This window comes from Medicago truncatula, chromosome 8, assembly GCF_003473485.1.
Source record: "Medicago truncatula cultivar Jemalong A17 chromosome 8, MtrunA17r5.0-ANR, whole genome shotgun sequence".
In the NCBI taxonomy this organism is placed as follows: Eukaryota; Viridiplantae; Streptophyta; class Magnoliopsida; order Fabales; family Fabaceae; genus Medicago; species Medicago truncatula.
In genome coordinates, this window is record NC_053049.1 from 12,374,629 (window position 1) to 12,389,111 (window position 14,483).

The 14,483-nt window shown below is 36.9% G+C and overlaps 1 protein-coding gene across 1 annotated transcript; it reads right to left on the reverse strand.

Annotated features, from left to right (window-relative positions):
* Window positions 1-1,639: 1,639 nt before the first annotated feature.
* LOC120577464 (protein FAR1-RELATED SEQUENCE 5-like) lies at window positions 1,640-13,039 on the reverse strand. The gene is made up of 4 exons (XM_039829003.1): window positions 12,933-13,039; window positions 10,239-10,343; window positions 3,508-3,911; window positions 1,640-3,162 (listed from the first exon to the last, which is right to left on the reverse strand). The coding sequence occupies exons 1-4, from the start codon at window positions 13,037-13,039 to the stop codon at window positions 1,640-1,642; spliced, it is 2,139 nt and encodes a 712-aa protein (XP_039684937.1).
* Window positions 13,040-14,483: the final 1,444 nt, after the last annotated feature.

Here is a 14,483-nt window from a genome sequence, read left to right on the forward strand (position 1 = left end):
TTTTTTGTTTGAGATAGAATTGATTTTCAAAAGCTCATTCCTTTCTTAATGTTTTGCTGATTTTTCAAAGCTTCATTTTATTCCTCAAATTTAAATTAGGGAGAAAATTTTGTGCACTAATTTGAGAGAAGCCGATAGGGAGAAAATTTGGTGATAGTTGAAATGTCAACAAAAAATGAATTGGATATTACTGGATATAGATGCTTGTTAAACAAATTATTTATATACGAAATGAGATTCATAGGTTCCACTTTTCAGAGGCAAGTTAATTGCTGGAGATGTCGTGAGTTGACGAAGATGAAGCCGCAAGGAAGAACTAACTAGGTTTAAAAGATATGATAGTATACAGAGAGACATATGTGTTGTTAAAAGGAGGCTTTTAATCTCAGCCAATCAAGGTTAATCTAAGGGTTGTTATTCATTCTCACAATTCTCACATAAAAAATGCATTCTCACTAGATATGTCATATATATATATGGGGGCATATCACATGAGAATGGCTAACTTATGTGAGAATGGTGAGAATAAATTGCAGCCATCGGATTAAAAGCAATGAATGAGATTAAAACACCACTTAAGTGACTCATGTGCCAAGCATGTGACCATTCTCTCTCTCTTTTCCATCATTCAAGCGTGCGCTTCTTCATTCATGTTTGTCACTGATTTTTCTTCTCCCTCTTTTTTGAATTTGCGGTTCCACTTCACTAATTCTTGTATATTCGAATATCGTATTTCATCCCCTTATGTCAAATTCCATCTAATTTCTTCTAATTACTTAACTTCTTTTTAGGATTTAGGGATTGGATTATTTCAATTTTTTCTTCCCAATTTCAATTTTGATTTTGAGGGTTCTTTCCTGCGTTGCGTTTTCTAAGTGTTGCTGGTTTGGTATTTGTGCAATCAAACTTCCAAAATATCACAAAGGTGTAAATTCATAATTCAGTTCTTAATGGCACATGTATATAACACAACTGTCTTGTCTGTGAATTGGACTTTTAATTTTTTTGTAACCTAAGTCTGTTTTTGTCTGTGTTGATTTTGGTGTGTAGCTATTTTGGTTTTGATGTTTTGTGCCCTTGCCTAGTCTCTCTGTTATATTTTCTTAAGAGTTCCTTTGCGTTAGTTTTCATGGTTTGGTTTTGATGTTTTATACAATTAAGGAGCAAATTCTGTGACTGCATTGCTTACTTCCTGTTATGCCAGTTTTGGGTTCAAGCCTTATTTCTCAATTATGAATTTGTGTAGAATCAAGCAATAGCTAAAATTGTGCAATTATTTTATAAACCAAACCAAATACTATTAATGATGCACTTCAAGTGCTAAGCAACCATGCCAAGGCCAAAACAAAACATTAAAGTAAATTACATGATCCGTTCATACTCTCAAAGTTAGAATACAGAACTACAATCCAAAATTGAAAATAGTCTAAAAGAAAATTGAACTTCATCTTATCCACTGCACCATAAAAACTCCAACTCATCCTTGATAGCAAAGAAGTATCTTCATATGTGACAACAAGTATCTTCATATCCTTGATAGCAAATCCTGAGCAAAAGTAAAATGTAAAGTTAAGAATCTTATCATGATAAAATAAATACCCAAAAGTACATACAAAATATTAAAGTTTCTTACCAAAAGCTATGAAGAGGATTTTGTGGGACAATTGCGACTATCGTGGGATGCGAATCGCTTACAAGTTTTACAAAGCCTTGTTCTCTTTTGTTGTTGCTCTATTGCCTTCTCTTTTCCCCCTTTAATCCGTTTTCCACAACCTTTGGTATTTGACGGTTCAGGTGGAAGAACATGAATTTTTTTAGGTACATTGGATCCAATAAAAGCCTCCACATCATCGGAGGGTGTTGATTCAACATCGCTCCTCATATTAGACAATTTCGATTCAATACTACAACCTTCTTTGTAAACAAGGAGCAATTTCTCTTTATTTGTACCAGCCATATGCATGCATTTAAACATCTGTGCCCATGCTTTTGAAATTAATATCTTCTCACTTTCAGCTTTAGAACATGCCTCCAATACATTTCCATCACAATCAAATACCGGTCTACTTGTTGCCAATTTAGTCCATCTATTGACAATGTAATGACTTGGAATTTTACTAAAACCTTTCCCCATTAATACAGAAAGAATATGTCGGCATGGAATACCTTCAGAGTCAAACATTTTGCATGAACAATGTGCAATGTTATTAGAAAGACTCAAAGCAACCTCTCTATGTTTGGTCACCTTTGTTTTATTGACCACAACATTATCAAGTATATAAAAAATTAAATTATCACCTTCTTGTTTTGTTCCTTCAATGCCGCAATTTACACATGAATTCCATAACTCACTCTGAAATATGTAAAAAATTTCATGAGTATAAATCTCTCTACCATGCTTCTCTAAATCCACGTGCATCTTCAATGCTGGAATAGAATGAAGTGTAGCATTATCTGCCAGAAGTTCTTTGTGCCTCTGTGCTTCTAAAGCAGAATCAAAGCGCATCCAAAATTCAACCAAATTAAGCTTGTTATTCAAAAAGTGTCCAAAGAATGAATTTTCACTCTCTGATCTTGAGGTTGTTCTCAAAATTCCAGCCATAAATATATCTTTAAAATAAGCTGGTATCCACATGCGTCTAAGTTCATACATTGTAGAAAGCCAACCATTTTCTTCCAACCCAAAATCATTAATAATATCATTCCATTCAAATTCAAATTCTTCAGAGGACTCTAAGTTCCAAACACATGAATTGAAACGATTATTGAAATCATTATTATCATTCAAGGTGCCACCCACCTTTTCTGAAAGTTTTTTGAGAATATGCCACATGCAAAATCTATGAGAAGACCCCTTAAAAATGCTTTCAATTGCATTTGTCATAGCCTGGTCTTGATCTGTTATTATCATAACAGGTTTATTCCCACCCATTGCCTTCAAAAAAGTCTCAAACAACCACACAAATGACTCTTCTTTTTCATCATTTAAAAATGCAGCACCAAAAGTTATGCTTTGACGATGATGATTCACACCGGTGAATGATACAAAAATCTGATGATATTTATTTGTACTATATGTAGTGTCAAATGAAACTACATCTCCAAATAAAGAATAATTTTTTCGACTAATGCCATCAGCCCAAAACACATATTTTAACTTCCCTACATTATCAGTCACATACTCATAGAAGAATGAATTATTCATTTCATGCTTTCTTTTAAAATTTTCAATGAACATATTTGCATTTGAATCTTTGATCAATTCTTTCATATTCCTTGAAAATTTTTGTAAATCTCTTTGTGTGCATCCTATATTTTCATAACTCCCAACTTACTCCTTCAATATTTGATAGCCTTTCGAAGTGCCCATATTAGCTCTATTGCAAGCAAACAATAAATTTTTATGAACATTGTTGACACTCCTTACCGACCTTAATAACTGTTTCTTTCTAGGTGAGACAAGTGTGTGTGAATGACCATCATAAAATTTGGAGATTTCAAATTTACCCTCATCAGTTCTCTTGAACACAATCCTTGCTTTACATCCCTCTCGTGTCAAATTTCTTTTTCTTCCTTTAGGCAAATAATCATCACTAATAAGCAATTCAGGCTCATCTACCTTTTTTTCCACTTTAAATCCCTCCTTTGAGCAAAGAAAATATTTCCATCTGACACCAATTTTATCTTTTGTTTCAGTTGAATTACGCACACTAAAACCAGCAACATAAGCATAATTTTTATAGAAATCATCCCCTTCTTTTAAAGTATCAAATACCTTACCAATCACAGGTTTTAGCTCTGCATCACAGTTTGGAATCCATTCCTCCGACTTGTTTGCTAACTCATCAAATTCTTCTTCTATAGGTGAATCACAGTCAACTTCATTATCATCCATCTCCATACTAATATTCCTATAAATAAACACAACATTATCAATAAAAGTAAAAATAAAGAAAGAAGGAAAAGAAAAGAAAGAAACGTAAGATATAAACTTCCATAAAAATAAAAATTACATGTGAGCTTTACGATATGAAAAAGAATATAAGTAAACAATAACTCTATCACCATTTTCTTTAAGAAATAATAATAATAACCCTAACACCATTTGAAGGAAGAAAGAAAAAAAATTAATCGATTGACAAATTATAAAGTATCAAAAACAAATAAACTGTTACATGTTATCAATGTTTGAGGGAAGGAAGAACAAACATTTGAAGGGTGACAGCGACTATGAAAACGGCGACGACCGCAAAACAACGACGATGAAAACGGCAACAAATGCGACGATGATGGTAAGAAAAACTAATGTTGAAGCAGTAGTGTTGAAACAAAAAACGATTGAAGCAAAAATGTTGGGACGAAAAAATGAGATTGAAATGTGATGAAATAAGAAACGTTTGTAGCAGTACTGAGTAAGAGAAGAAAAAAAGCGTCCAAGCAATGTGAGGAAGAAGCGCGCGCGTGAATGATGGAAAAGAGGGAGAGAATGGTCACATGCCTGGCACATGAGTCACTTAAGTGGTGTTTTAATCTCATTCATTGCTTTTAATCCGATGGCTGCAATTTATTCTCACCATTCTCACATAAGTTAGCCATTCTCATGTGATATGCCCCCTATATATATATATATATATATATATATATATATATATATATATATATATATATATATATATATCATTTATTCACCATTACTCTCTAGTTTTATTTTTAAGAAACATTTATTTCAACAAAATGTGATGTATCTGATTAAGAATTTGAACCAAATAGATCAACTTTTGTTGAAGTAAATGTCATAATTAGGATTGGAGTGAGTATAAACAAAAAGTAATGATATAGATTATGTTAACAAGTGTCTTAAGCTCATTGTTTAAAGAATTAATTACAAGAAATTTTATCTTGAAAGCATAAGTCAAACACATGTTTTTATACAAAAGTTACTATTTTTAATTGCTTAAACAATTCATGAAGCGCACTTGTTAGCATTTCCCTCAAGTATGAGATTGCATATGGATCAGCGACTTGATGCTCATGACACTCAATTTAGGGAGATGAGGGAATCGATTCAAAGGTGGAAAAACTCCGCAACCTTTAACATGTCCCCTTCACGGTACTTCTTTTCCCTTAACCATGCTAAATAATGTTTTATTTTCATGTAACTTTATTTGAATTTTATAATGTTGTTTGAATTATGACTGGTTTTCTCGGGTAACCTCCCTTTTGAAGTTGTCAAATGGGGAGAATTATCTCTCTATGATGTTGTGTTATGTTGTTGTTATTGCTTTGCAATTATTATTGTCAAGTATGTTATGTTTGTTTTCTTCGATTTTTATGCTTGTATACTATATTTGTATATACTATTTTCTGGTTTCCTGTATGCTAAGTTTAAGGAGAAGCAAATTTCACATCATCAACACTCGGTTGACTTCATCAAAAAGGGGGAGAATATAGTTTCTCCTTCAATATAACTTAGGTTTTGTTGATATCTATAATTAGAATTAGATTTATATTTATATTTTTCTTTGCATTTGTTAAATAGCTTAATTGTTAAAGCACCCTTTGTCAATCTACTATCTCATGTCCTCTACAATAGTGTCATATGTTAAGAAGTGTTAGTATTGTGTTTAGGAGTTTCTTGGAAGTTAAGTTTTTCTATAAGTTACGTTTTTTTAGGTCTTTGACTCGATTCATGTAATTTTGAATCCTATGATTCTTCGTCTTTGGTTGTTTATGTTATTTTAACAATATGATATTCATTGAATATTTTGAATCGTATCATTTAACCTTTCGGGCATGTGTCCATTGCTCTTTGAATCGTATCATTGTTCTTTGAATTGTATCAATCTTCATCTAAACTTCATGATCTGATTCAATCTCTTGCATGTAGAGATTTGAATCGTATCAATATTCATTTGGAAAGGTCTTGAATCGATTCAAAGTTCTTCTGAATTGTGTCAAACTTCATAGTTTCATAACACCTCCTTTTAAATTATTTGAATCGACTCAAGCATATTATGATTCAAGTTCGTTATATTGTGTCAAAATTAACCCTTTTCACTCACACACACACACACACACACACACACACACACACACACACATATATATATATATATATATATATAACACCCTCTTACACTCTTAGTTCAGCTCATTGAAACAATTTGCAAATAGGCTATAATCTTCAAGCTCTCTCTCTCTCTCTCTCTCTCTCTCTCTCTCTCTCTCTCTCTCTCTCTCTCTCTCTCTCTCTCTCTCTCTCTCTCTCTCTCTCTCTCTCTCTCTCTCTCTCTCTCTCTCTCTCTCTCTCTCTCTCTCTCTCTCTCTCTCTCTCTCTCTCTCTCTCTCTCTCTCTCTCTCTCTCTCTCTCTCTCTCTCTCTCTCTCTCTCTCTCTCTCTCTCTCTCTCTCTCTCTCTCTCTCTCTCTCTCTCTCTCTCTCTCTCTCTCTCTCTCTCTCTCTCTCTCTCTCTCAGTATAAACACCTTTTCTAAGATCTTGGTAGAGTATAAGGTTGAGATTGTTAGGGTGTTATAGGACTGGTAAGATTTGTTTCTCTCAAGGGTATTGCCAGTGGATCAAGGAACTAAAGAAAATAAGGCACTTTTCACCTCCAAAGGATTTTGGGGGTTGTTTCTTAACTACTAACGGCTCAAGGAAATTAAAGCTTCAGACATAGCAAATACGAATTCTCTGAGTAGAAGTTCAAAGGATTGCTTGGAAGCTTGAGATTCGAAGACCTTGTGGTTGTCCAATTTCAAGAGGTCTTGAAGATTAGATATTGTGTGATTGCTTAACATAGAAGTTTAGGAAATCGAAGGAATCTTTGTAGTTATACACTTGTAAACATTTTCATAATAGTGGAAGACCGTAATAGATGTGTTTTCTGTAACACCCCGTTACCCAAAAACAATTAAATAACAATTATTAATCAGAGTTAAGCACCAAACGGATATGCCACATTGCAAATTCAAAATTTCTTAAATAGAAAATAAAACTAGTTAATTCAACATGTTTAATAACTTCAAAATCATGCAGCGGAAAGTTTGCATTTCAATAACAACAACTACGGTTAAATTCCCCAACAACATCTTGGCATTAAGCCTAATCAACAATAAGTCAACCAACAAAGGGCCACATCAACAAGTTCCAAAAATTGATACATAGGAAGGAAAACAACAATAATATAATAATTCTCATCCCACGTATTAGAGCCCTAGACACGACTCTTGAGCCACCACCAACTACTCAGGATCACCTGTAAGTTACCCATAGGAAGGGCAACATTTTCAAGCAGAAGGGGTGAGATTCACAACAATAAATATAGATATTAGAAATCTTCAATTGAATCTAACACCCTATAACATCAAATACATCATCTTGTATATATAATTAATTAATTCATGAGCAACAACAACATCATCGGAATCCACTCATCAAGTATGTATATAAATGTACATATTCATCAACAACATCATCATCATCAAAGCAACAACTAAGACTCATGCAAATGACATGACAACACTGCTAAGGCAACACCTTAGACTCCTCAATAGATGCAATTATGCATGTGGTACCCAAGAGGACCGAAGCCCTCACCGCTTTTGAATGGTTAAAGCATTCATCAGGACCGAAACCCTCACCGCTGTTGAGCAACTAGTGCTCCAGGACATGAGTCCTCTCCGCTGTTTATGCATATGCAATGGACCTACTTGTGTATATCTACATACAACCGACCGTGCATACAAACTCCATATGACTCCACTTAAACAACATGTATGGTTAATAAACAAAGCATACATCTCAGTCATCAGCAACAACATCAATTAAAGATCCAATCAATCCAGAAATATGCACAATTAAATATAACTATGCTTAAACAACAATATTCCATCACAACCAATCATGCAAGCAAAACAGCACTCAAAACTGCACAGCTCGCCTCGCGAGCACATCTGCTCGCTATGGCGAGTTCACAAAACCACTTGCTCGCCATGGCGAACTCGAGGCGAGTGAAAAATAGGTGCTCTCGGGAAAAAAGACATTTTCTCACTCAAACCCCGATACCAAGCTCCCTATTCATCTTTTTAACCTAAAACTTGTTCCAGTCATCATTAAAATCATCTAGGTACCTTAAACCATCCCCAAAACACCTTATAACAACATTTCAAAAATCAAGTTTTGATCTGGCTTGCTCGCCACGGCGAGTTGGTCTGCTCGCGAGGCGAGCTATGAAGTTGCTCACTCGCCATGGCGAGCACAGCTACTCGCGAGGCGAGCGATGAACTTCTGTACGGGCAGAAAACAGGTTTTTCCCCAAAATCCCATTTTTCTTCAATTCACTCCCCAAATTAGTTTACAGATACATAATTAAGTGTTTTATGCAACCAGAACCTAATTCTAACATCAAATTCATCATTACAACTCCAAAATCAACATTTTATCATAAAATCCCAAAATCTCAATTCTCACTAAAACTCTGTTAAGTTCAAATTCAGAAATTAATAACTACACTATTGAAGTAAACCTCACCCTTACCTTAGAAATTGCAGAAGAAATGCACAGCAATAAAGATTCTTGGCTCTAACTTGCTCTTCTCTCCCTCTTCTCCCAAAAGTTGATTTCACGTAAAAACTGCTTCTGACATCTATTTTCCTAACTTCCCTCTTACTTAACTCCCTATTATTTCCATTAGCTCCCCATTAATTTAATAAATATTAAATAACTCCCCAAACTCCAAAATAATTATTATTTCTCACTTATTCTAATTATTATTAAAATAACCATATAATAAAATAACACACCACATAAATCACCAAAAAATCATATATATCTATATAGACTCCACATAAATTAAATAATTAAATAAATCGACTAGGGCGTTACAACTCTCTCCAAATTACAGAATTTCGTCCTCGAAATCTTACCTCAAGTAAACAACTCCGGATACGACTCCCGCATCTTACTCTCCAGCTCCCAAGTCAAACTTTCACCAGCCGCTCCACCTCAAACGACTCTCACAAGAGGTATCTCCTTACCTCTCAAAGACTTCACCTTTCTATCATCAATCCTTAACGGCATAGTCTCAACTGTCAGGTTGTCTCTAAACTGTACATCATCCCTTGGAATCACATGCGAAGGATCCGCTACATACTTCCGAAGCTGAGAAACATGAAACACATCGTGCAAGTTCGAAAGATGTGGTGGCAAACCAACTCTATATGCCACTGTTTCAACCCTCTCTGAAATCTGATACGGACCGATGAACTTAGGAGTCAACTTTCTCGACTTCAAGGCACGTCCAACACCCGTCAAAGGAGTGACCCTCAGAAAAACATGTTCACCCTCCTGAAACTCAAGAGCCTTTCTTCGCTTGTCATGGTAACTCTTCTGTCGACTCTGCGAAGCTTTCATCTTTTCCCTTATCAACCTGACTTTCTCAGTAGTCTCATGAACCAAGTCCGGTCCCAACACAGCACTCTCACCCGACTCAAACCAGCATAAAGGGGTCCTACACCTCCGACCATACAAGGCTTCGAACGGTGCCATACCAATGCTCGAGTGATAGCTGTTGTTATAAGTGAACTCAATCAATGGCATGTGACTATCCCAAGCTCCACCTTGCTCAAGCACACACACCCTCAACAAATCTTCCAATGATTGAATTGTCCTCTCCGACTGACCATCTGTTTGAGGATGATAAGCCGAACTCAATCTCAACTTCGAACCCAATGTGTCCTGTAAACTCTTCCAGAACATAGAAGTGAACCTCGGATCCCTATCTGACACAATGCTCGACGGAACACCATGAAGCTTCACCACACTGTGAATGTAAATCTCTGCCAACTGTGCTACCGGATAACTGATATTAATAGGAATGAAATGTGCCGACTTCGTCAACCGGTCGACAACAACTCAAATAGTGTCATACCCTCTCGGAGTGTTCGGTAAGGTCGTCACGAAATCCATAGAGATACTGTCCCACTTCCACTCCGGTACATCCAACGGTGTCAACAACCCTGCAGGCTTCTGATGCTCAACCTTGGACTTCTGACAAATTAAGCAAGCATAAACAAACTGAGCAACATCTCTTTTCAAACCGGACCACCAAAACAGTTTCTTCAAATCATGGTACATTTTAGTAGCCCCCGGGTGAATACTCAACCTACTCTTATGACTCTCTTCAAGAATTAACTTCTTCAACTCATCATTGTCAGGAATGCATACTCTTCATCTGAACCTCAAAACACCCTGATCATCAACCTTAAAATCACTGTCCTCAGTGTCACTACCAGTAGTCATCAAATCAACCAATTTCAAATCTGCTTTCTGAGCTTCTCGGATACTGTTCAAGAAATTACTATCAATCTTCAACATCCCCAACTGTATACTCTGAGGTGACAATTCACAGACTAGACTCAAGTCTCTAAACTGTTCTAACAACTCGAATTCTTTTACCATTAAAGCAGACATATGCAATGTTTTCCTGCTCAATGCATCAGCAACCACATTGGCCTTACCAGGATGGTAATTCAAGCCAAAATCATAATCCTTTAGTAACTATAACCATCTCCTCTGCCTCATGTTCAATTCCTTCTGATCAAACAGATATTTCAAACTTTTGTGATCACTGAACACCTCAAATCTAGAACCGTACAAATAGTGTCTCCAAATTTTCAAAACAAAAACCACTACAGCTAACTCCAGGTCATGTGTAGGATAATTCTTCTCATGAACACGCAATTGCCTAGAAGCATATGCTACCACCTTACCATCTTGCATTAGAACACCACCTAAGCCTAGCTTAGATGCATCACAGTACACAACAAACGGTTTTTCTGGTTTAGGCAAAATCAAAACAGGAGCAGTTGTCAATCTTCGCTTCAACTCATTGAAACTACTCTCACACTGAGTATCCCACACAAAAGACTTACCCTTACAGGTCAATTGAGTCAATGGAAGAGCCAATTTTGAAAACCCTTCTATGAACCTGCGGTAATAACCAGCCAAACCCAGAAAACTTCTGATCTCAGTTACGAACTTCGGAGTCTCCCATTGTGATACTACATCAACCTTCGAAGGATCCACTGCAATACCACTACCCGAAATAATGTGACCCAGAAAGCTCACTTCGCTTAACCAGAATTCACATTTTGACAACTTTGCATACAACCTCTTTTCTTTCAAAACTTGCAATACAATACTCAGATGCTCTGCATGCTCCTCTTCGTTCTTAGAATAAATTAAGATATCATCAATAAACACCACAACAAACTTATCCAGAAAAGCATGGAAAATTCGGTTCATGTACTCCATAAACACACCAGGCGCGTTAGTAACACCGAAAGGCATCACTTTGTACTCGTAATGACCATATCGTGTCCTAAAGGCCGTCTTCTGCATATCCTCATCCTTCACCTTTATCTGATGATAACCAGACCTCAAGTTAATCTTACTGAAAATCTTAGCACCAACCAACTGATCCATCAAGTCGTCAATTCTAGGAAGCGAATACCTGTTCTTTATCGTAACCTTGTTCAACTGACGGTAATCAATGCACAGTCTCATACTACCATCCTTCTTCTTAACCAACAACACCGGTGCTCCCCAAGGTGAAACACTAGGTCTTACAAATTTCTTATCTAACAGATCCTCCAACTGTTTCTTCAATTCAGCTAACTCAGAAGCTGACATACGGTATGGTGCCATCGACACCGGCTTCGTTCCTGGAACAAGGTCAATTGAAAATTCAACCTCTCTCTCTGGTGGCACATCAGGAATCTCATCAGGAAATACTTCTGGGAACTCATTCACTACAGGTAACCTGTCAATCACAGCTTGATTTTCTAACGACAATTGTGTCATTAGAGAATACATCAGAATTCCATCACGTTCAAATTGTTTCATCTGTTTTGTAGACAGAAGCTCAACCTCACCTTCTTCTTCAGCAGAAGAAAAATGCACCGTCTTACTATAGCAGTTGATATGAACTCGGTTATATTCTAACCAATTCATTCCAAAAATCACATCCATACCCGTCAACGGTAAACAAACTAAATCCACCACAAAATCTCTACCAAACATAGATATAGGACACCCCAGACAAACAAGAGAAGTAGTTACTAAACCCTTAGCTGGAGTTTCAACAACCATTTCCCCTTTCATATCAGATACATCCAAACCCAACTTATAAGCACATTCAATAGCAATAAAACAATGAGTAGCACCAGTATCAATAATAGCAATTAAAGGAGTACTATTAAAGAAACAAGTACCTCTCATAAGTCGGTCCTCATCGGTAGTCTGCGTACCAGTCCATGCAAACACCTTGCCCCCAGTTCTAACCTTCTCCGGTTCAGGACACTGTGAACTGATATGACCTTCTCCATTGCAGTTGTAGCAGACAATGTTCCCACGCTTACATTCAGCTAAGCTATGTCCCTTCTGACCACATCTGAAGCACTTCCTCTCATCCTTACCACAAACATTGCTCTTGTGGCCTTTCTCACCACACTTGTAACAAACAATCTCAGAAGGAGCATCTCTCCTCTTAGGCCTCCTGTCATCACTCATCTTCTGCTTTCCTTTGTCAGCAGGAGCACTGTAAGGCTTAGGACGATTCTGCTGTCCCTTACCCCTCCTCTCACTCATTATCTTGTAATGAGCTTTGGTGTCTTCTTCATAAATTCTACACCTGTTAACCAACTCAGAGAAAACTCTGATCTGCTGATATCCAATAGCTCTTTTGATGTCAGCCCTCAACCCATTCTCAAATTTGATGCACCTGGAGAACTCAGCTGTCTCCACACTGTAATGAGGGTAGAACTTAGCAAGCTCCACAAACCTAGCAGCATACTCCGTGACGAACATGTCACCCTGTTTCAACTCTAGAAACTCAATCTCTTTCTTACCTCTGACATCCTCTGGAAAATACCTGTCCAGAAACTCCTTCCTGAACACAGTACAGGTTACCACAGCATCATCCTGTTCCAACACAGGCAACAAACTCACCCACCAGTCGTCAGCCTCTTCCGCTAACATGTGCGTACCAAACCGCACCTTCTGTGTTTCAGAACACTGCATGACCCTGAAAATTCTTTCAATCTCCTTCAGCCATTTCTGAGCTCCGTCAGGATCATATCTACCCTTGAACGTTGGTGGATGATTCCTCAAGAAGGTCTCCAACATTCTGGTTCCATCACTACCAGTCTCAGTCTTAGGTTGCTATTGGACAGCTTGAGCTACAGCCTCAAGCGCAGCAACAAGAGCAGCGTCACTACTTCCAGTCATCTCGAAGTTCTACATGAGAAACAACAACTCAGAACAACAACAAAAAGCAACATTAAAGTTGACACTCTATCCTAGGTGGCTCAACACAACTCTACTAATTGGCCGGACAGACCAACCTGCTCTGATATCAAATTGTAACACCCCGTTACCCAAAAACAATTAAATAACAATTATTAATCAAAGTTAAGCACCAAACGGGCATGCCACATTGCAAATTCAAAATTTCTTAAATAGAAAATAAAACTAGTTAATTCAACATGTTTAATAACTTCAAAATCATGCAGCGGAAAGTTTGCATTTCAATAACAACAACTACGGTTAAATTCCCCAACAACATCTTGGCATTAAGCCACATCAACAATAAGTCAACCAACAAAGGGCCACATCAACAAGTTCCAAAAATTGATACATAGGAAGGAAAACAACAATAATATAATAATTCCCATCCCACGTATCAGAGCCCTAGACTCGACTCTTGAGCCACCACCAACTACTCAGGATCACCTGCAAGTTACCCATAGGAAGGGCAACATTTTCAAGTAGAAGGGGTGAGATTCACAACAATAAATATAGATATTAGAAATCTTCAATTGAATCTAACACCCTATAACATCAAATACATCATCTTGTAGATATAATTAATTAATTCACAAGCAACAACAACATCATCGGAATCCACTCATCAAGTATGTATATAAATGTACATATTCATCAACAACATCATCATCATCAAAGCGACAACTAAGATTCATGCAAATGACATGACAACACTGTTAAGACAACACCTTAGACTCCTCAATAGATGCAATTATGCATGTGGTACCCAACAAGACCGAAGCCCTCACCGCTTTTGAATGGTTAAAGCATTCATCAGGACCGAAGCCCTCACCGCTGTTGAGCAACTAGTGCTCCAGGACATGAGTCATCTCCGCTGTTTATGCATATGCAATGGACCTACTTGTGTATATCTACATACAACCGACCATGCATACAAACTCCATATGACTCCACTTAAACAACATGTATGGTTAATAAACAAAGCATACATCTCAGTCATCAGCAACAACATCAATTAGAGATTCAATCAATCCAGAAATATGCACAATTAAATATAACTATGCTTAAACAACAATATTCCATCACAACCAATCATGCAAGCAAAACAGCACTCAAAACTGCACAGCTCGCCTCGCGA

Coding starts and splice junctions, on each gene's coding strand:
- LOC120577464 (XM_039829003.1), bottom strand. CDS start 13,039: ATGTTAGCGGAAGAGGCTGACGACTGGTGGGTGAGTTTGTTGCCTGTG. Junction 10,344..12,932: donor AGGAAGGAGTTTCTGGACAG/GTATTTTCCAGA, acceptor TTTCTTGAACAG/TATCCGAGAAGCTCAGAAAG. Junction 3,912..10,238: donor GATGATCAGGGTGTTTTGAG/GTTCAGATGAAG, acceptor GTTTATTTATAG/GAATATTAGTATGGAGATGG.